Source organism: Peromyscus eremicus, chromosome 2 (assembly GCF_949786415.1).
Source record: "Peromyscus eremicus chromosome 2, PerEre_H2_v1, whole genome shotgun sequence".
Taxonomy (NCBI): Eukaryota; Metazoa; Chordata; class Mammalia; order Rodentia; family Cricetidae; genus Peromyscus; species Peromyscus eremicus.
Window position 1 is genome coordinate 163,226,334 of NC_081417.1, and position 23,043 is coordinate 163,249,376.

Genomic DNA, 23,043 nt, shown 5'->3' on the forward strand with positions numbered 1-23,043 from the left:
AACAAAAACTCTTTAAAAAATAAATAAGGTGGAGAGAGGTAGAGGAAGGACACCCAGTGTTGACTTCTGGTTTCCATACGCACAGTCGTGCATATGCATGCACACATACCCAAACACACATGAACACATTCACACAAATAAAATGTAAAAGGTAATAGGGTCCCAAGTGCACCCGATCACACTCACGGCAGGCATGCATGGCAGTGCCTGGTATTAGGAAACCTGCTGGGTCATTCCACCCATGGTGAAGAAAGGCCTTGGAAATGCAAGACACCATCCACTTTGCAGAACTCCAGCTCCCCCCAACAAAGCCTGACAGCAACACCTCAAGTTTATTGGTCCCTTTCCAGTGTGAACCATGCAGAGCACACAGGCCTCTCTGGGGCTCTTGAGGTTGGTAATTAATTCACGTCTGCTGAGGTAAGCACCAGAGGCCCCAGGGGAGAGGAGGCTCCAGCTCAGTTGTTCTTGGTGGATTAGGCGTACATGGCCGTCCTCGGCCACCTCTACCCGCTCTCCTGGTGTCTGGCTGTGCCAGGCAGGCCCGCCAGTTCCGTGGAAGTTTACGTCTCTTTAATAAAGATTAAGATGTCAGAGGGCCAGTGTTGCACAAAATCCCACTTTTATTAACTTCTCATTACCAACTGAAGAGCGAGGCCTATTTCTGAACTTCCGAAGCGGCATGGTTTCTGGAGAAAATGGTTATTAAATATGCATTCACGATGGCTGCAGCTAGGGCAGTTCTTGCTGAGTAAGCAACTGGGCTGCACGTCTCCCCTAGCTGGACCCAAAACAATGGGGACTTAATGAAAAGAATGACCGTATGGCCTCATCCAGGCTGGAGGGCATCTCTGGAGGGGGCTGGGCTTCGTGTGGTACCAGCTGGTGGTGGCAAAGGGTCATGGGGCTCTCAGGCCTTGATCTTGACCAGAAGCCAGTCCTAGGGCTCTGGTAGGTGCTGTCTACATACAGGGGGCACTGGCTGGACTCTGTGTTATTCACTGGATCTCACCATCATCTCCCCATTACGCCCTCAGCTCCCTGCTCGAATCCCCAGGATGAACTGAGTGGCTGGCAGCAAGAGCTCTGTCTGTGCTGTACTTCTAAGGCCCCCCCAGCCAGACAGGGGCTGCTGGCTGCTGGCATTACCGCCTCTACTCATTGTCACCATGAGAGTCTGAGTCTCATGGTGCTGGCACCGGCCTCCTCACAGTGAAATCATGCACTGGTAGCCCATCCTTCTTCTACACTCAACGTACCCCCTTTCCCTACTCCATGCTTCATTACGAACCCAGATGCAACCCTTTTGCCCCCAGCACCACCGACCTCTTCCCTTGCACCTCATTAGCCCATATCAAGCCATTGGTTGCCCAATCCAACCCCATCCTAGTGACTGATCCTTCTCAGCCTGTATCATGCACACCTGCTACTGTGGCCCCGACTCAGCATTTGCCAGGCTTCTGGGGGCCAAGGTCAAATCACAAGGTCAATGAACAAGTTATCCACAGGCAGGGATGTAAGTGACCCACCTTCCTCTGACCCTGATGCCAAGTCTCACTTGTGCTATGAGTCTCCTCCAGCCTTTTCTTCCCAACAGGTTAATGCTGTATAGGTAAGAAAGAAGGGCTGTCCTCACATACTGTTACATTCCCACTTAATACTCTCCAGAGACAGCCTGCATCCCTCACAGATAAGATACCCAAATCAATGTCCTCTATTTGCTCCATCACTGCTCACACCTCTCCCTGAGGCTTCTCATCCTGTACACACCTTCCTGCCAGCAGTCACACGTGGGCTGTCCTGGGCCTTCATTCTACACACACACACACACACACACACACACACACACACACACACACACACACAGAGTTTCAGCTGTCAACTATAATTCAGGGCCTTTTTTTACTTTCTGCAGGGGCAAAAGTGATTCACACTCAATAGAAACCACACTTCGAATTGTAGATTCAAGTCTCTTCTCAGAGACTATCTTGGGATGTGCAGGCCCACCCCTCTCTCATGCTGGCAGCAGCCAAGTTAGGATTCCTGCATAGCCCCGAGGACATGGGGCTACATCCCTGCAGAGTGAAATGGAACAGAAGAACTGAGTACATTCACTTACAGTATGTTCAGCTGATGATGAATGGATTTATTTCATCTCAGCTCCACCCTAAGTCAAGAAGCCCACTGACTCCGGGTACCCAAGGACTCAGCAGTACACAGTCTGCAGGCCCCACTAGGAAAGTGAAGGGGCCCCTTCAAGGCTGTGCTACTGTGATCCTTCTCCTTATACCCTCTCCTAGGTTTTCTCCTTTTGTTCTCCTGTTCAAGGAGCTGAGGACACTCATCCCAAGCAGGTAGGATGTGTGCTCAAGAAACACACATAGATCTGAACCATAACAAGGCCAGGCAGGTCACAGGCCAGCTCAGCACTCTGTAGCTTTTGGTAGTCTTTCATTTTCCTGAGCTCAGAACCCTCGGAAGAGCCGGGAGTCAATGAGATGAGGGGAGATACAGCATAAGGGGACCCCTCCACCGAATGGCTTGGATGAAATGAGGGGACCTACAGCATAAGGGAAATCCCTCCACTGAACAGAGAGATGAATGAATGTTGGTCACTCATCCCCTTCTGTCATCATCCTGAGGAACGTCAAGGGCCTTTCTGAGTGCCTCTTATTACCTACATTATTGGATGGGGCTCTTTCTCTAGTGCCTGTCTGGTCCAGGCTGGCCTCCTTGGAGTAAATGATAGGTTTTGCCAAATGGGGATGTTGCTGTGGCCCAGAGAAACTAGCAGCTGATTCGGCCTGCGGGGTCGCGTGAGGCGGATGCAGCAGAGTGGGAGATCCCTGGTGAAATTCCCAGTGAGGTGGCGCTGTCTACAGCCCTGGCACACCTTGATGTGGGGTCGTGCTCTGGCTGGTTCTCCAGGGACTTAATGAAAAAGAGTGACTCCAGAGCACTGGGCCAGTCTCCCAGACTAGCCAAGCAGTTACTGAGTGAGGCAGAGGAGATACCTGGGGGTCAGGTCCTCTCCAGGCCAGACTAGGTGGGTACAGCATGGGTGTGGGCAGCCGCTCTGAGTACAGGATTGTGTAACCTGTGCTCCAGGGCCTGTTCACTGAGAGGGAGAAGGGACTCTCGCTGCTGTGTAAACACAGTTTGCAAAGGCCTCTCCCGGCTCTCCAAGCACACAGAGTCATGGGCTTATCAGGAGGCTGTCTGGCAGTTAAAAGATGTTTCCCTGCATTGTGAGGCTACATGGAAACCAAGGCATGTCAGCCCCCAGGACAAAGGAACTCAAGTGTTTGAAATGCAAAAATATTTTGACCTGGCTACATCATTTTTCAAAGGAAAAAAGTAATTCACGGCTCACAATCTACTTGCTAATTCACAGGAAGTCCTGTATTTCTTATTAATTCCCCAAGGCCCGCTTTTCTATGTGAGAGGTCGTCTATGAGGGCCGGGGTGTGAGGGAGGTTTACGGCGTCTCCTTCCACCTCTTCCTGTTATTTTTTCTTTTTAATACCTTGTCTTGCTGAATGAACACTCTGCACAGTGCTGTCCCAGGCCTTATCTCTGGGGTCCACACTGCTGGAGAACTTGAGGGAGGGAGGGAGTACACAGTAACTGCCTTGTGCTGGCAAGTCAGGAGCCAAGACCCTAAGACACTCGGGGTTTCACCCAGGTCACCCCATAATGGGGAGCTATGACTGAAGCTCCCATAGTTTTCATAGCCCTCTGTGAGCAGCTGCTCTTGGTAATGAGGGCATCTGGGGAAGTCCTTGTCAGGGTTAGGGTTAGACCCACATTTACCACAGTTCTTACCATCATTAACATACTATCATCTCACCACTATCAATTCACCATGATTATCACCATCATCATCACCATCATCTCCATTATCACTATGTCCACCATCCATCACCACCATCGTTATCGCCATAATCGCATCATCATTACGGACATCACCATAGACACTCTCACAACTACCATCCCCGCCTTTGCCTCACTATGTGCCACAAACTCCTGTCAGGTGCTATCACATGTGCTCTCTACGTAGTGACTCACGTAAACAACCACAACTGTGGAGCAAGAACTGTTATTTTTCTCTATTTTACAGACATGGAAACCATGAGCTTAACAGATACGTTCTATGAAAACGTCTGACTTCCACAGAGTCCTTTGCACTCCTAAGTCCCCCGTGCCTATAGAATGTGTTTGCATCATGTGATTTCTGGAGTGTGTCAGTGAGACAAACTGTGGCGATGAGGTGAACCAAGCTCCAGAGTGTCTCGGAGATGACAGGAGCCCATACTGCAGGAAGTCTTCCCAAGGGCTACAACGGGCTACAGGACAGGAGGACCTGCTCCGGCTGGTGAAGGAGCAGTTTCCCTCTCCTTGGAAGGGGCTCAGTGGGATGAACAGAGAAGCCACACTTCCCTAGTGGAGTCCTCTGTGTGGGAGCGGATCGCAAAGAGGAAAAAGGTAATGCTAGCAAGCCAGGGGCCCGACAGGAACTAGAGCTCTGATGGGTGTTTGAGTTACACGCTATTTCAAAAACTGGGGGTTTAATAAAGAAGGCCAATTGGAGGACAGCCCTTTCTACAACACCAGGTGTAGGAAAATGGGGTCACAGTACAATGATTGCCAAAGAACAAGGAGGAGTGGAGATGGGATGTACCCCAGGCTTTAGGAGGGGCCTGTAAAGAACACAGGGTTCCTTTAGATGTGGTCCCTGGGGAGCCCAGGAGGTGGGCTGCTGGCTGCCAGGTCAACGCTTGTTGGGTCCTCTCTGGGCACAGTGGGTACTGAAGAGCCTGAGTCTATCTAGATCAGAAGCTTCCCCCCCTCCCAGTGGGAACAGGTTGCCACTTTGTACCTGGCTGACCTTGGGAGAGTGAATGTACCTGTCCCAATCAGTTTTCTCATAAGTACACAAAGGAAGTATAGCTCCTGCCCTGCAGGGTAGCTGTGAGTCCCATAGAGGTCCTGAGAATGTGGCCTGAGAACAGGCATGTTGGCTTCTGCCGCCACAGCCTCAGAGCCACCATGGGTGACTGCCAATAGAAAGGCAAACCCTACCCTGGCACAGCCATTGCAGAGTCTCGGCTGTGCCACCTGCCACCCCCAGAAGCAGACCTTCTCCTTTAGACCTGCCCTGGGCCTCCTCAGGTGAGCTGAGCAGGGAGGGACGGGGTCTTCCCTGGAGCCAGTTCTGTCTCCTGGGAGCTGCACATGGGCAGCCATGGGACAGAGGTGCTCCACGCCCCCGGCCCTTCCCCACCCCAGGCGGCCGCCAATCCTGCTCCCTCTGAGGTCTAATTTGATGTTCTCTTCCACCAGTTCTCCTCACTCCTGCCTCTGCACTGCTTGTCCAAAACAGAAGTACAAAGGGAGGAAAGCTATTCAGATCCCTCCTCCTCCTCCTCGGTTTATTTTTGCAGCTCTCTGGGGTGCCCATGCTTCAGATTCTCTTCCGATAATTATCTGCCCTTTCAGGGCCTTAGGAACCCAGAGTCCCCAGTTTGGAGGGCTAGAAGGAAGCCCTGGCCTGGCCTGGCCATGGCACGCTGGACCTTCTAAGTAAATGTTGCATGCACAGGAGCCCGCCCCTTCCCTCCTCACCCTGTGAGTATTGTGAAGTAGATTCTGTAGCCTTTGAGCCCCCCACACCCCACTGGTCTGTGATGAACACCGTGCCAGACTCTGTCTGGGTGATAATTTTCCGTCCCCGACAACGCAAACATTTCTGAGGCTAATCCTCCAGGTCTCAGCCATTGCTCAGAAATAACAGAGCCGAGGCTCCAACATAAAATAATACATCTTGCTTTTTATGACTTCATTTATCAACAGCACACTGGAGCAACATCTTGCTAACTGGGTGAGAAGAAGCTGTTGTTTTCCGGGTGCAGTAGGCTGATGGACGTGGGTGTCAGGTGGATAACGAATCCTGTTAGCATACAAAGAGGCCAAGGCAGAGAGAGGGTATCCGTCAGAGAAAGAAAGAGTATTAAATAAGAAAATGGCATATCATGCTGAATCTGTTAAATTAAGAACTGCGCTCCCTCTTACCAAACCAATTTGTTATCCTTGCACTTCCTCCCTGTACATGGTGGAGGAAAAAGGAGCTGCCCAGGCAGGCTGGGCCTCCTGGCTCACTGGTGCCCAGGGGCACAGCCCAGCCCATCTGCAGGTGGGACACTTCTGCCTCAAAAGTACACAGCAGGACCAGCAAGATGTTTTAGCAGGAAAGATGCTCATTGCTAAGCCTGACAACTAAGTTGGATCCCTAGGACCCATATGGTGGAGAGAGAGAGAACCAAACCCCTAAAATTGTCCTCTGACATCCCCGTAGCGATGGAACACACATGCTTATGAGTGTGCTCTCTCTCTCTCTCTCTCTCTCTCTCTCTCTCTCTCTCTCTCTCACACACACACACACACACACACACACACACACACACTAAAATGCAATTTTAAAATAGATTTAAAATTTAAGAAAGATTGCAGTAGATAAAGACCATTTTAGAATCGTAATTGAACAAGGTGCACACAACAATTGACTGTGGCATGCCCAACCCAATCGATGCATCTACAACATGGGCCCCACAGTACACGTAAAGCTCAGAGGACATCACAGGAGAGGGGCAGGAAGAGTGCAAGACCCAGGTGTCTGCTTGAGATTGTGTTTTCTATATACGAGAGGGAAGCTGCACTCAAGAATTTTCAACAATGTGGTTGCTTAAACAAGGCAGAAAAAACAACAGCAGCAATTGACATGGTATGGGGCCTCGCCTCTAAGAGAGCTACAGGCAGTTAATGGATGCTGAAGAAGGAGAATCAGTCTTCTTCGGGGGTGAGCCCCATGATAGGTTAGCCAATCCTAAGAGGTTGACCCTAAAGACACATGAGCAACACTGAATGATCTTAGCAGTTGTATTTACCAACTTATTCACATGTATATGTAACGATTACAATCAGAAAGTAAGTAGCCATGAATCTGAGAAGTGGTCATAGGAAGAGCTGGATGGGGGAGAGGTTGAGGAGACCAATCAAAGTATAGTACTCACATGCAAAATTCTTAAAACACATAAATCTTAAAAATTAAAAAGGGAAAAATCAAAATTAAAAATAGCACAAAGCAAACAGCTCAGGAGGGTCTTGGAAATGTGTCCCCATAAGGCATATTCAATTTGAAATGGGTTATAACAGAAGACGGAGAAAAGCAGCGGCCCTCTGTGTACAGGACTGGGTTCTCAAGACCCCAATTCCAGGAGGGGAGAACCTTGGCAAATCAGCACCCCGGACAGCTCCTCGTCCCCCACAGTAGGTGCTCACCAAGCGCTTGTCAGTGAAGGAAGCAAAGCTGGACTTTGCAGGCTGTGAAACTCCAGCATTCAAGGAATTCTCTGTGAGAGCCTGTCTAGAAGAACTGTCACACACAATGACAGCCTTGAAAGTACCACAAAGTTTTATTTTCTCAGTAAGCCCAGTGTGACTCAGAACCCAAGATGGCTCTAGAACTTTCTGTTTATGGGATGGGAGGCGAAGAGCTCTATGGGGCATGGCTGTAGAGACTGACTGACTGACCTAGGAGTTTCCTATACCCCTGCACAAGGTATCTCCATCTAGCCCCAGCTGGCAGAATGTCACCCGATATCCAGGCCTCATTTGAAGGCAAGAGAGAACTTTTGAACACAAAAATTTTGAACTCAGCAAGCCAAGCCGAATGACCATCACCACCAGTGCCAAGTATGCCCGCCCTGGGTCATGCTGCTGTGGTCAGTAGTGTGTGACACACTATACATGACCTAACGAATCAGCAATTGCAGCACACCTCATGAAATTATAATTTAAAACAATCCTTATTATATCGCCAGGAAGCAGCCTGACATTGTGTACATTTCCTTCTAGCCTCCTCATTCATATACATCTGTGTGTGTGTGTGTGTGTGTGTGTGTGTGTGTGTTTCACACCTGGGTATAACATGCCACTTTTTCAAAATCTTTGTATGTGTGTACATGCATGTGGAAGTCAGAGGTTAACATCAGGTATCTTTCTAACCAGCCCAGCATCCCTCACTGAACCTGGAGTTCACCAACTGGCTAAGATGGCCAGCCAGTTGACTCTAGGGATCCTCCTCTCTCTACCTACCCAGTGCTGGGATTATATAGGCACATGTTTCCATGACTGGCTTTTGTTTTAGGGATCTGAATTCAAATCTTCATGCTTGCACATCCAGAACCTTACAGACATAGCCATCTCCCCCAGCTCTTAAAACTTTTAAAAAAGCCAGGCAGTGGTGGCACATGCCTTTAATCCCACCACTTGGGAGACAGAGGCAGGCAGATGTCTTAGTTCAAGGCCACCCTAGTCTACAGAGCAAGTTCCAGGACAGCCAGGGCTACACAGAGAAACCCTGTCTTGAAACAACAACAACAAATAAAATAAAAACTCCTTTTCCTAACACGTTTTGGTTTATGGAAACACGAGTGACAGAGCTCCTCGTGGCTCCCCTCCAGCCCCCACCAGGGCTCCTTGACAGTTAACACACTGTCCCTATTAGAGGTTACAGTCATATGTGTTACAGTTAATAAGCCAACGTTGATACATTGTAATTGGCCCGAATTCAGGCTTACACTAGGGCTAACTCTGAGTAGAGCCTTCTCTGGGTTTGAACAGATGGACATAGCCTGGCATCTCTTGTCACACTTCTATAGAGTAACCCCTAGCTCTGACCAACCTGTGTACCCTAGCCCTTTTCTAGTGAAGCCCAGTGTCACAGATATGGATCCTGCCATGCGTTCATCTGCCGATGGCTCCACTCACAGGTCCACATGCATTTGAGATTTCTATTTGTTCTTTCTGCTTCCATTCTTTGACTTGCAAGCCTTGTTTTTGATGTCAAGTTGTCTAGATGATACTTTGGGGGCAGTGACCACTGAGTTGGTTGGTTCGGTTTATATACTCTGCTATCCAAATTTGCAACCATTAGTCAATGACAATCAGCCAGGAGCCACCCTAGGTTTCTTCTTTCCCAGCCCCAGGCACATGCTTTCCCAGCAAAAGGCCCTGGGACATCACTAAGATACAATTGGCATCTCTTGAAGCAAGTAGTCCATTTCCCCTACAGGTCTGGAGAAGTCCTGAGTCTCCACCTGAGACAGTTGCTCTCAAGGTTAGGCATACACACAGGTCGACCTGAGTCCAGCAGGGACATGTGGGGAAAGGATGGCTGTGCATACTTTATCCTGTCTCTGCATGGGACGCATAGGATTTGCCTTGGGTTTCATTCTCAACAGATCCAGAAGGATGACCAGTGCCCTAGCTCATGACCTGCAAACTAGCCAGATGTCAGCCCAGATACCACCTCCTCCAGAGAGCGTCCCATCCATTTCTATGGCATACATAAGAGAGGCAGTGCTCATCTCCCCGCTGTCCTGCTGGCCGGGGCTAGTGTGGGCAGAAGTGGCCAGATGCTCTTTCTGTGCTCTGACATAGAGCCTAGGTACTTCTTCCTCTCCACCCCCAGCCCCAGAATCATACACAGCAGACAATCAACAATGGATATTCATATCCTACTGGGTCCGGCCATCAGAGGAGAGGCATGCTCTACCGATGCCACATCCAAGGCATCCTGGCTTGTCTGCTTGAGTGACTCAGGGAGGCTTTCAAGTCACCGGTTCCTAAAACGCTTTGTCATCTAGCATCATCATGACAATAACTTACCAATACAAGTACTTTCAATGACTCCAGCTCACTCAAGCTTGCCAAGTGCTGAACTCAGCTAGGCCTATAGTGCACAACCAACCACTCTGGCTTTGGCTGTGGAAGGGCCCAAATCAGCCTCACATCATGCCTACAGAGCAATACTTGAGCCTGTGGAACCATCTGACACACATCTAAGAGTCCTTGCTACAACCTGGCTCCTGGCTAGCATCTGACAGTGTTGCATTGGCTCCTGTGCTGCCCTGTCTCCCTGCCCTCCAGTAAAGCAAGGCTAAAGATGTCTACAGGGTGACAGTAAACATGTCACAAGGCTCGTATTCTGTAAGTGGCCAACACAAGTGTAGATGCCATGAATGAGTTTGTATGGCACCTGGAACACAACGCCTCGAGGGGGCCAGGGAGCTGGAACACATCATGCCTGTCTGCCCTTCCCCTTTCCTGCCTCTGCTGTGGCCCAAGGAAATCACAAATGTGATCCACAAGTTAGAGCTTGGACTCAGGGACAGCTGTGGCAGCTACGCATGGGAACCCTCAGAGCAGGAGCCAGTGTTACCCACTCCATACATTAGTGGTTCTCAATCTGTGGGTCATGGCCCCTTTGGGGTCACATATCAGATATCCTGCATATCAGATATTTACAATATGATTCATAACAGCAGCAAAACTAGTTATAAGATAGCAGCAAAATAACTTTATGGTTGGGGTCACCACAACATGAGGAACCATATGAAAAGGTCGCAGCATTAGGAAGGTTGAGAACCACTACCTTAGAGGAATCAGCAAGCAAAAGTACTCTTGGGATGTCAGTGCCTTCTCTCAGGACTGGACAGCCCCCACCCCCTGGCTACTCTCCCTGCACCTAGTACAGCTCTCCTCTCTAGCAACAGGTGGTTTCCTAGAACTGAAGGGATGACACGGCCTTCCACAACGGCCTGTCTCCTCTGGAGAACTCCAACCAACCAGGCAGCTCTTGTCTGGGAAGCCTCCTCCTCTTCTTTCTATTCCAAGATTCCAGGGTCCACCTGAATCCTACCCGGAGACAAAGCTCTAAGGAGGTTCTGCCCTAAATAAACAAATGCAGGCGAGTGTGGCTTCTGATGCTCTCAATGGACCCAGAACCTGTTTTCTGCAGTGCCTAGAAGCTTAACCTGCTCCATAAGGAGGAAACAGACTCAACTTTTGTATCCTGCTGTATACAAAAGTTGTACGTTCTTCCAGGAATGCACCGCTGTCAGACAGCATGACATGGGCAAAATGATGGGCTGCCGGGAAGTGTTCAAGGCATCTGTGGTGCCCAAGCTGATAACCATGCTTGCTCAGCTATGCCAGCCACATGGTGCCCGTCTGCCCAGAACCTGGAGCGTCTTCGTATCATGCAGTGCAATGGAGCAGGTGCCTGGACGGCTGAAGGCCACAGCTGACCCTCCTCATCTAGGCTTATGACTCTGGACTTGGCTGAGTCCGTATTTGTGTGTTTAAGGCAGAAGATTCTAAAGCAAACCTCCAGCTGATATATATTTCTCTCCTAATAGTGCGGCACAATTTAATTAACTCAATATTGCACCCACCTGAAGATTACAGACCGACTTTATTGACGCCTCCATCTGGCTCCTATAAAGCCAGTAATGCGGCCAATAAATCCTGTTCAGATCTGGGTACGGGAGGAGAGGCTGTCTCACTCGGCCGTCTTCCCCATGCTCTCTGGCAAGGGCTGCTTGGGTGACAGTGACAGGGTCTGAGAACCCCACAAGGGTCACCTGTGTGCCCATAGATGCTGCTGGCTTGTTGTGAGGATGGGACGGCAGGTCACTGTGAATTCTGTGCTGTAGATGGAGAGACTCTGGAGACAGAGGCGTTCTAAGAGGCCCAACGCTCACAGCCTGAGTTCAGACAAGCCCTTGCTTTCTCACCTCTAGTGAGGAGCTGCCATGGTTCCAACCTCCCAGTCTGTCCACTCTAGAACCGTGCCGGCTGCTCGCTCCACACCTGACTTAATCCCTCGACCTTGTAGAATATTGGGCCTATAATTATGTGTTTTCAGGGGAGGACAATGTGGTCACAACTTCAAAGTTCAAAGTAAGAGCAGGGCCTGGTTCCTGGGTGGGGACGGGCGAGGATGATGGCTCCTACTCCAGGCCTCCAGGGGAAGGGACCTCTGCCGACAGTTTCTGATGCCGGAGAAGGGTCCCCAGGGGCATCTGCTCTCCTTCCCTGCTTGAAACCCACGAGAGGGTAGGGCCAGCCAGCTTCCTACTCCTGGCCTCCTCCAGGACCTTTACCTAGAGACTTCCCCAGAGATCCTTTGTGAACGCCACGTAAGAGGTTTCTGAGAAAGCAAAATCTGACTTATTTCTCACACAAAGGGAAAAATGAACACAGTCCCCCGACCTGCCCAACCCCGTGTACCTCCAAGCCTCCTCCAGTTGGCTGAGTGCTGTCTCAGCCTTCATCTGACATGCAGGGCCCTGGAGACAACACCCACGGGAGCAGGTAATAAATTACCGCCAGGAAATTAATTAGCTGCACCTCTGCCCACCTAATCTGATGGTTCAAGCTGATTTAAGGGAGCCTCTAGTGGGGGTGGGGTTGTGGTGGTGGGGGTGTGATCAGCCTCACCTCCGCTCAGGAGTACATTTACACAATCATCACCAAGCTGGGGGCTGCCCATAACTCACTGAGGCCACGCTAACGGGCCATTAGTCACCCTTATCATCTCACAAAGGGGCCACAGTTCGAGGCCCTGCCCTAAGAAGCTAGTTCAGGTGCTGCAAGGGGGTGAGGTCAGAGTCCAGTTGGGGCCCCAAGCTGCCCTCGATGGGGGTGGCTAGAGCTTCTAAGGCAGCCCCTCCCCCAGACTGCTTTCTGCCTGTCACTGGAGAGAGTCCTGGAAGGGGCCTTTCTGGACAAGTCTCAAGTTGTGAAAGCAGCATCCTCTGTCCTGCGGGAAGGGGTGAGGGAAGAAGCCAGACAAGTAGGCTGGTTTCAGAGAGCCCCTGAGGGTCCCAAGGCCAGTGGCCCAGCCCCCTCAGGAGATGGGGACCCTTGGAGGCAGCACTTCCCGACTTTCTGCTGTCTCGGTGGCCGTGTTACACCTCTTCACTTTGCAGCCTTTGATTCAGCAAAATCAAGGATGCAAACTTCTTAGGAGTACTTAGTTTCCATGGCAACTGAAGCTGACCTCAACATTATTGTTCTCAAGAGGGGACTGACTTTGCTATATGTTCATTCACTGAATTAATGGACTCCCGGTTCTTTTATCAGCAACCCCAGAACAATGGAAAGAGAGACATGTCCTCAAAGGGCTTTCAACCACTGTCCAGCCTTTTGTCCCCGGCTTACTGCAACGAGGCAAGTCTATTCAGCCTGAGATTATCAAAATCAACTCGGGGCTGTCTCCGGGGCAGCTAAACACACTTTAGTTTCATAAAGACATAACTGATCCCACATGCAAATTAATAATTTCAATCGCAGCCTTTGTTGTGTTAGAGTGCTTTGTTGTTGTTGGGTTTTTTTGGGTTTTGTTTTTAGGTTTTTTTTTTTTTTGTAATAAAGAGTCTGTAGGGAAAATGCAGTACAGTTATGTACTTTGATGGGCTCTGACTGTGGCCAGCTGTCTGGTAAGGGCTGGAGAGGAAGAGGTTCCTAAGCTCACCTCAGTGACACAGCCCTCAGCCAAGCTATGGGTGGTGGTGGAGAGCCTTCCGGTTCCAATAAATCCCAGCCAGATCCTGACCTGCAGGTCAGTGCCTTGTTGCACAGCACCAGTGTGTGTCTGCCCACTGCCTCACCCTCCAGCTGCACAGGAACACTGTAAACCAACCCCTGGCTGCACAGCTCTTGTGAACAGTCTGCAGAGGCAAACAGCTCGTTCAGTTGTGGCCAGGTTTAGATCTCGGGGTGTGTGACATCCCAATAACTGCTTCACAAAAGCCACTTGGTAGTTGTCTAGCTACCTTGGGTCCCACTTCCTCAGCAGGCTGAGTTCACACTCCTGGCTCCAGTCATCCTTCCCAAGTCCTGAGGCCTCTGGGCTTCCGGTCACCAGGGACAGCTCACCCAGGACCATACGATGGGAAAAAGGTCCCCAAGCCCAGTGGGAAAGACTATGCTTCTAACACCCAAATAATCATTTCACAGATTTTCATAATCATCAGTCAGTCATCCTGTTTGGACCACTTGAGAGCTATCAGGTGGCTTTTATGACCTGTAGCATTTTGTACGAAATAATAACTAGAAGAGATTTATGGACCCATCGCTGACCCTCTCTATTAATTCTTTACCCTTTCTGTGCCTCCTGCCATGGCCCAGGAGTGCTGGCTGGGCCCTTCCAGACAGGAACCTTTCCAGGCCCTGAGTCCCAGTTATAATGGTACAAATCCCCGATTTCTTTATTTGGGGGCGGAGAGGGAGCAGAGAAAGGGAGGAAAGGCGGAAATAAAAATACCAGAGAAAAAGGTCACTTCCTTTCATTTGTGTTTTCTCCCAGTTGCCCTGTATTAACACCTCCTTCCTTTGCAAGATGCAGAAAGAAAACAAGATAAAGTGGGACAAAGGGAAAGGCCGTGGGGCCCTGTGTTTCCCTTTTCATATCACTGAAGAGATTGAATCAAAATTCCTTCGCCCGATACCATCTCCCCGGGTGGACTACACTCTTGTTAACGGATAAATTCAAGCCCTCCAGAAAGTCAAAGAATAAATTTAAGCCTTTGCCAAATGTCTATCCTATTGGATTTTGATAAGGCGGCCATTGAGCCTTAATAATGTCTTCCATCCATTTTCTGCGAGCCCTTAACACGGCTCTTTATTCCTCCCCAAAGCCTCTTCTCCCGGCCTTTTTATTACGGGCTCCGACGTGCTCTCCAGGGAGCCGCGCAGCCGAGTGATGGATGGACAGCTCGCTAGATTATCTCCCGCAGATGTTTGCTCTCCAGGAGCCCCGGGCTTCCCTCTAAGTAAACAGACTAAATAGAGTCGCCAGCAGAGGGGCAGCCCCAGAGGTCCTGGGTTCCGCTGTGGGAAGAAGCTTGACTGGGTCTGACCACGGCCAAAGTGACTTCTGGGGAAGCTCAAGTGATGTGCCCCAAGGGCATGAAGGACAGGGGCGGAGATGGTATCAGGATTTAGGTGTTTGAGGTTTGGAACACAGGCACTGAAGCTGGGGGCATGTGGCCACAAGAGATGGAAATGTTAGGGACAACGGAGTCCAGAGGGATGCTGGGAGTAAGAGACAGAGGGGTGAATGGGGTGAGCAGGAGACTGGGTCCAGTGAGGGACAAAGGGGAACAGATTGGGGGGACTGACTGAGCCAGTGGTGGCTTCGCTCAGTGCAGGTCTGCACAGTCTTGAATGTGAATCTTGACACAGCTGTCCCATGTGTAGCCATGCTTGCTGGCTCCTACTATAAATTCTGAATAAATTCAGAAGAACGCGCTATCTCTGTACTAACCGTTCTCCAAGACTTAATACTTACAATAGCAACCTCCCTCCATGTCTCCTCCCTGCATCAGTGTCAAGGTCTGAAAGATCTAAATCAAGTCTGCTACATTTCACAGAAGCAAATGGAGGGCAGGAAATACATGAAGCTCAGAGATGATGGCAATTCAACAACCCAAGGCCATCCACATGCCCCTTTGCCTCATACTTCCCTATCATATTTTTAATACAAGTGTGCATGTCGTTGTGTAATCCAAACATACACAGGTGTGTGTGGCACTGCCTCAGGAAAAGGGGGGAAAAAAGGCTCCAGTATATACTAACCATAGCATCAAGTGACACATCTGTTAGTGAGGCAGAAACTTCCACCTAGACAGAAGTTCCAAGTCATATGTGTCCCCTATTGTCCCTAGGCCCTGGCATGAGACCCCCTTTGCTGCTGACTTATAATTCCCATCTTCAGTTCAGTCCCCTCCACCTTTCATTACTCAGGTCCAGACCTAAGACAAAGGTTTTAATTCTTGTTCAGTGATCCTGGAGAAGCAGGGATGTCTGAACTCAGCCAAAGCTGGAAAACTTCTGTTCAGCAGCGCCTGGGGTATGCTGCAGCAGCTCCTCAGCCTCATGAGAAGCACTATAGAGCTTGGACAAGCAGTCTCTAACTTCCTCCAATAGGGCAGAAGAAGGAAACAGGCTGGGATGGCCGTCGAGAAGCCTGCTGGGACACAGACAGCCACCCATGTCCCCTTCTGGCTTCCAAGATGCTGCAGCCTATATGGAGGTTGGTCTGTTGGTTCTCTGAGCCCCTCAGCCTGGCTGCAGCTTCAGGGGCGTCACAGGGATCTGCAATCGAGACAGCTCTGACCCCCAAGCATCTTCAAGTGAGTCTCTGGTTGTGGTGTACTTTACAACTGCCCCACAAGCAGCTCTCAGGATGATCTGGGGCCAGGTTAGACACGACCTCACAGAACCATACTTTATAAGAAAAAAAAAAGTACAAATCACAAACAGTATCCCCACCTCCCACCCCAGAGCAAGAGGAGAGTAGCCAGGCTCATTCCTGTTATCTGTTATTTTGTTTCCATTCAAAAGCATCCAGCACTTTCCTTTTCATGGCCCTTTACATTTGAACTTGACCTTTTGATCTCCTGCCTTACCATTATACCCCAGCTGGGCAGCACACCCAAAGACACACAGACAACAAGGTGGTCTCTGTGAGTACCACTCTGCCCAGCTCTGTTTGTGACATAGAATGGACTTCTCTTTTCCACAGTATTTGAGACACAGAATTCTGCTCCAGTCCCCACCCTTTCCTTTCAAAAAACATAAATTTATCCAGAGAATAAAAGGAGGGAGAGAATCTGATGCACGGTACCCTGAAAAGGTAGAAGGATGGAGAAAGGAAAGGCCACTGTCACAGCTTCACCTCCAAAATGCTGCCTGAGGTTTGCCCGAGAGAAGGACAGGTCCCAGCCCTTGCAGAGAGCTCTGCCCATGTGTCTAGCTTAGTGTACATCAGGTCAGGCTTGTCTGCTCACTGGGGTGGCAGGACCCCTCAGGTGCACATTCCGGGTGAACAACACTGGGTGGACTGTGTGGTGATGATGCAGCCTCCCCAGCAGCCTGAGTCGAGACCCCACCACCACTTCCAGGTAGCAATGTGTGAATGGAGCTCCATGCCCACTTTTGTTCCTGGGCAAAGACACCCAGTGAGATGTTACTTTAATTTTATGGGAAGACAGTGAACACGGGATAAGACGCTTGTGTGAACATGTGCATTTTCCTGTGAATGCGTGCATTGTGAGAAATACCCGGTGACTGAGCTCAAGGAAAGCTTTGGAGCTCACTGGAGACCATCTTCTTACCACTATGTAGACTGCAGTGTGAACACTTAGGTGTGTTCGCACCTCTGTGTGTGTGTGTCTCCTTGGGCCATGTGTATTTTCCCCTCCGCATAGCTCTCTCGCTGTCTCTGGGTCTTTCAGAGCCGTGTTTGTCGACCAGCTATGATCCATCATCAGCCAGAAAGGGGGTAGACAATGCCCAGTTGAAGCTTTTTCTTTTGCTTAATGCTTTGCTTACTTAAAGCGACGCTTGAGCCCTCTTTGGGAGTTAAGAGTGCAGCGAAAGGATCTGTTGAATCTGCAGCCCGTTGCGGGCCCCCCAATATTCTTTTCATGTGAGCATTCAGTGAAGACAGTTAAATAAACACAACCTGTCTTTACTTAGTTTCCATGTGTCTGTATGGCCTGCAGCATTCCCACGGGCCCAGGGTTGTCCTCTGTTCTCAAGAGCTGGGGTGGCTCAGTGAAGTGACCCCCTCCCACCCCTTACACAGTGAAAATGAGTGTCTCCCCTAATGGCACATTTATAACTGTGTGTAGATAATGCTCTGATCACAGACTGCTTCTTCGCTCTGAAGCTCAGAACAACCACATAGCTGTTCCACCAGGGTCTATGTGAAAGGGTACTCGGACGGAGGTAGGAATGACGTTTGCCTACCTTTTTGATGCAGCTGTCCTGGGATGACACCTCTGTATCCGTCAGCATCTGCTGCAAAGCAAATTGGAAAGGGCTGTTAGTGGCTGACAGGTGTCACCTTCGAGCTGCAGAGGGCTGTGAACCATGGGCAGAGCAACACCTTGCCAGTGTAGAGGCAAGATCTCATGGCTTCCCTGAGAAATGAAGGGAAACTCTTTGTTGGGGACTCTTTTAGTTTTGTGTGTGTGTGTGTGTGTGTGTGTGTGTGTGTGTGTGTGTGTGTGTACATGTACGTGTGATAAAATATCCTGACCAAAAGCAACACTCAGGAGGAAAGGTTTAACCTGGTCTACAATTCTAGGTTACAATCTATTGTTTTGGAAAAGTCAAGGCCAGAACTCATATAGCTAGTCATATCATATCCACAGTCAAGAGCAAAGTGAATATGCATGTCCTTGATCATTTGCTTAGTACCCTTATTCTAACAGAAGACCCCCATTTGCTGGGGACTAAAAACACCCGAGAGGTGTTTCTTCCCTGCAAATGTCATAGTTGGTTCTTTACAATTCCACTTCAGAGATGGCGCTGCTCTGCTGAGAACCCATGGCCCATTAGTAATAGGGTGAAGGCTGACACATCTTAAGACAGGCCGCCTTTGGTTGCCACCAGCAGGGAGTCCAGACCCTGAAAGTGACGCAGACTTGGAGCTCTGTCAGAAAACTCAGCAGAGCATATGTAAAAAAGGCTCTGCTCCAGGCGCAGGCATGGTCCTGTCCTCCTGGGGATTCCAGTTTGGCTTGGGAGGCAGAGCTCAAGGAAGCCATGAGTTCCAGCTCTGTTCTAGGAGACAGCAGATGTGGGGGGAGCAAGCATGGGGCTCCTTATGTTAAGTCTGAGATGGTAGCATGTCACCTGCTCTTATTAATGTGACATGCCTGGGTAAGGAAGATAGCTCTTTGTGGCCTATGGGGGCCCTTCTTCAGCTTTGGTGCTGGATATCATGAAGGTGCCTGGTGGACCACAGCAGACCCTCACCCCTCTATCTCCCAGATACATCTGGCAGCAGAAGAGGGAGAGCACCATCCTTGGCTCCTCCTGTCTCAAAACCTCTCATACAACTTTCCTTGGCTCCGATCTGCACAGCTGTGGCATTTTACCCCACGTCTCCTCTCAGAAAACCACCAACCCTGCCTAGAGGGTTGGCACTTTGGTGCCCAGACACAGAGTGCTAAAGCTAAGCAAACTGACAAATGAGCACTAGAAACTGGACTTTCCCCTTCTGGACTGGAAGTCCAGCTCACAGACTCATGTTCGTCAATTATAATGTCATTTCCAAAAGAACAGGAACCAAGATGGAAAATCACACTTGAAAAATAAAATGAGGAGTGATGTCAAGCCCAAGGGCTTTCTCTCCCTCCCCTTCATGCTACCCTGAGGTGCCCATGTGTGCCCGTGCAGACCAGCAAGGGAATGTGGTACACCAAACAGGCTCTGCCTGGCTCAGCTGTAATAACAAGAGGCCATATTCTAAATGTTGGGAATTCTAACCAATTGGGAATTTTATGTTTCTTTTAATAAATTCTGAAAGTGTGGTTTGGAAAGTGGCTCTAAGTGAAAAGTGAGAGTGAGGCTAGGTGAATGCCATGCAGGGTTCATGCCAGCCTCGAGGAGACACCACCAGTGACCCAGTGACGTGCTATGCTCGGCCTGGCTAGATTCTGCCGCATGACCAGCTGCAGAAACCAGCCAGAGCTGAGCTGTGGACAGCTGTGCTTCTGTCTGTCCCCCCCCCCCAAATATGGCTTCTCTTCTCACTCAAAGCAGGGCCAGGGAGGGTGGAGGGGATCCTGAGAGAGTGAGATTGACCACCTAACCCTAGAAATGCCTAGAAGTCTGCACGCAAGCTGGAGGCAAAGATCACCCAAGGAGGTAGGTCTCTTCCTGACACATGGGCATTCTATCCAAATCTGTCCCCTAGATGCTGTCCCCAGTGGGGACAGAGATCTCTTGGTTAAACATGTGCAGCGTAGTGGTTCTGTGCTGCTGTCTACCCATGGCAGGATAAGGAACCAGTCCTGTGGGCCATTAGCTCTCTTGTCTTTTAATGGTCTGGCTTCAGCCAGGAGACAATTGGTATTTTCATTTTCCCCCCAGGAACGTAATGCTTGCACTACACAGAGAAGACTAGACACAGCCAGGGAGTGAGGAGCCATCAGGAGGATGCTCCTTATAGAGACCAACTGTATCCTATATGCTTAACAGAGCAGACACTGCTCCGAACCTAGTGCATGTCTCCAAACTCCATCACTTTAGTGAAACCCAGCAGTGAGGAATTCTGAGCTGCTTGACCTAGATGGATGCGCTACCTGGTCACCACCTCCCTATTAGGATCCTTTCCTAGGGTCCCAGGCTTCAGGGACACATGGACACACATGGACGGATGGGGACACACACACACACACACACACACACACACACACACACACACACGGCTGCAAAGTCCCTGAGTATGTGCTGTGTGTGCTGAGCCTGTCAACAGACAGGTCACAGGAGACCATGTGATGTTTTAAGACCAGTCTAAGGAGCTTGTTTGGTGGCATTCCACAGTCACCTTGTACTAACACACCAACGTCAACACAGTGCTAGACACCAGAGAGAGGGCTGGGCACAGGCGGGGTATGAGGGGTTTCTGGCTGCTCTCCTGCTGCACAAGAGAGAGGCTGTCCTGGAAAGGGCGCCCACCCCAGCCCTGAGGAATCTCTGAACGTTCCCGTCACAGCTAAGCCTCCTGATGTGAAAGCTACAACTAGTATCACTAGGAAATGTGGGGCCGAGGCAGGAACTGTGCCCTTGCACACCTGCCTGCTCTGCTGTGTGCTCAGTCAAGCTTCAGATGCCTGCAAGGGCATCAGCAGCCAACAGAGGTCCCTGGGAAGGGCTTATCACCTGCTCATGCTCACTTTCACCGTTCTGGAGTATGTGGCTGCCTCTGAGGGAATTTTTTTTTTTAAAAGAAATTCCTTCCTCCTGGCAGGAAAAAGGTTGGCATCTTCCAGCCAACTCAAGCTAATACCCACAGCTCTGTGTTCTTAAGCACAGATGATCAGCACTTTGGAGAGGGGATAACAATACCCCCAACAGAGTTGTTCAGGGAACTCCCCCCAACGCTGCATCTCTAGACTGCAGAGTCTCCAATTAGAGCCCTTGGGATATCAACAGGGGACACCCTGGATCTGTGGGACCTCAGATTCATGGCTTCCGGAGTGGACAGTTCTCTACTGTCCTCTGTGCCCTTTTTGGATAGCTCCTATTGCAGCTTGTGTCTCCTCTGATTTGGGTGGCTCGGACTGTGCCCTCTTCGCATCCTCCCAAAGCCCCAGGTCACAAAAGAGTAGCAATACTGATGACTGCATTTACAAGGCATTGGTCACCTGGGCCACCTTGCTTGCATTTGGGAGAACCAGATAGGAATGGGTTCCTCCCCCCACCCCCATCACTTGGTTGCAGGGGACTAGAAGCCTCTCTGTGATAGAAATGGCTCAAGTCAGTCAGAAGGCCACAGCTGGAGTTTCTTCTCTGAAGACTGCATTCTGAAAGCATGTCTCACTCTTCAGGAAATGAATCGCCACCAGTGGAATGGAACCAGACCCCACTGAGAGAACATGGGGATAGACTGGTGGCGTGAAGTCTCAGGCTACAGAAAAGACAGCTGGGACTGCCGGTTCTGGGTTCCAGAAACCATAGCGGCCTTTCTATCAGGGGGTTGCAGATGCTACAGAGGCCACCAGTGTCTCCAAAATATGGTGTCCCAGGCAGGGCTCCCGTCACCCACACCAGCTTATGCCCCACACCTTAATCAGAAACCAGCGGAAATGTTCTGGGGAGCTGAACCTGCTTCCCACTCATAGGAGTAACTGGTATACACAGCACTAGCAAGTCAGCCTGTGCGTGGCCACACAGACTTCTCCCAACCTGCCTGTCATTCTTTAACTCAGTGGGAGGGAAACTGTGTCCCATAGAACTGTGGATGAGTTTGGTCCCAAGGAGGACCTTCATCAGAAGCTAAGAAGTAGCCAGGTGGGGTAAGTGCCCAGTTAACCCATCTGCTATGTCAATATGAGCTCTTTCATTCCCAGAAGGGTCGGCACAGCCATGGTGGTGTGGCTACCTATCCTGGAGTTTGCTATCAGATGGGGACACACAGCAAGATATCAACAACCTCATCCACAACTCTTCAAGAGTCACCAAGTAAGAGGGAACAACCAGAGCCTTGTGCTTTCTAGGCCACGGGGCCTAGCCGGCCGTGGGGACAGGAGCTGGGGCTCTGTTCCTTGGTCCTCTTCACACACACTTTGAGCAAATGCTCACTAGGCTGTGGGGGCTGCAAACTTGCACTGAGAGAAACTGTGAGCTGCTGAGGACCAGGAAAGTGCCTCGTGACAGGCTTCCTTAGTCACTAGTGCTGGATGAGGGAGCATCACACCCTCAGAGGAAGCTGGCACCTCATGAGTTTCCAGAGCCCTCCTGCAAGGGGAGGTTTGAGCTGGGTTCCGATTTAATAGCAGCCTTGCCAGGTAGAAACATCTTTAATGAGGCCCTCCTCACCCGCTGCTGACCTTGGGTGGAGAAACCGCCGGACACACTCCGGAGCCTCTCAGCCTTGGCTTCCTTGCTGGCTGGGCTGCCGTTTACTGAAAACCCTCTTTATGTTGTTAGCTCAGCCCCAGCACACGCACTGCTGACTGCTGGCAGTGGCTGCTCCAGGCTCTCAACTTCTCCCCCGCACCCCAGCAGAAGTATTAGGTGTGTTTTGATTGAACATTTTAGCCAAAAAAGCGAGGTTTGACCTCCGGCATTTAGCTTCTCTCTCGAGTATCGGTGCCAGGATTTAGCTAAGTGGGGTTGCTCAAAACATCTTTTTTGACTCTTAAAATAAATACCCTCTGTTCTCCAAGAGGTCGGTGAAGAGTAGACACACACATACAGACATCTCATAGGCTCACAGCTCCAAAACTCTGGCATGTCCCCCAAGGGGGCCGACTTTCTGTTTGGTGTCACAAATGGATCCCAGAAGGCGTCTCTCCCTTCAAAGAATCTGGGAGCAGACCTATGGGAGGGAGCCAACATGAGCCCCAACATAAGGCCACTCAAAAGCCAGCCCAGCCAGACTGGGGAGCACGGTCCTGGCTTGCTTTGGGCTGTCCCCTAATCATTGCACACAGCCCATGTCTCTCTAGCCCATATTTCTTTCTTATCTGTTTTTGAAGTAGTTTCTCTGGATCTGAGGATTTGTGTGTGAGCCTAGAACCTTCAGGAAGTTGATTCTCAGATCTTTTCTCTGTGGTGAGAAGGACAGAGTATTTGTGATGTTATCAAGGGAGTGATGGTAGGGATTTCCAG

The 23,043-nt window shown here is 50.2% G+C and overlaps 1 protein-coding gene across 1 annotated transcript in view; it reads right to left on the reverse strand.

The window, feature by feature from the left end:
• Prdm16 (PR/SET domain 16) overlaps positions 1–23,043 on the reverse strand; it is a 211,452-nt gene that overhangs the window by 141,646 nt on the left and 46,763 nt on the right. Inside the window, exon 3 of the mRNA XM_059255932.1 lies at positions 17,665–17,715. Within this exon, the coding sequence (XP_059111915.1) occupies positions 17,665–17,715 (51 nt within the window). The remainder of the gene's footprint in view (positions 1–17,664; positions 17,716–23,043) is intronic.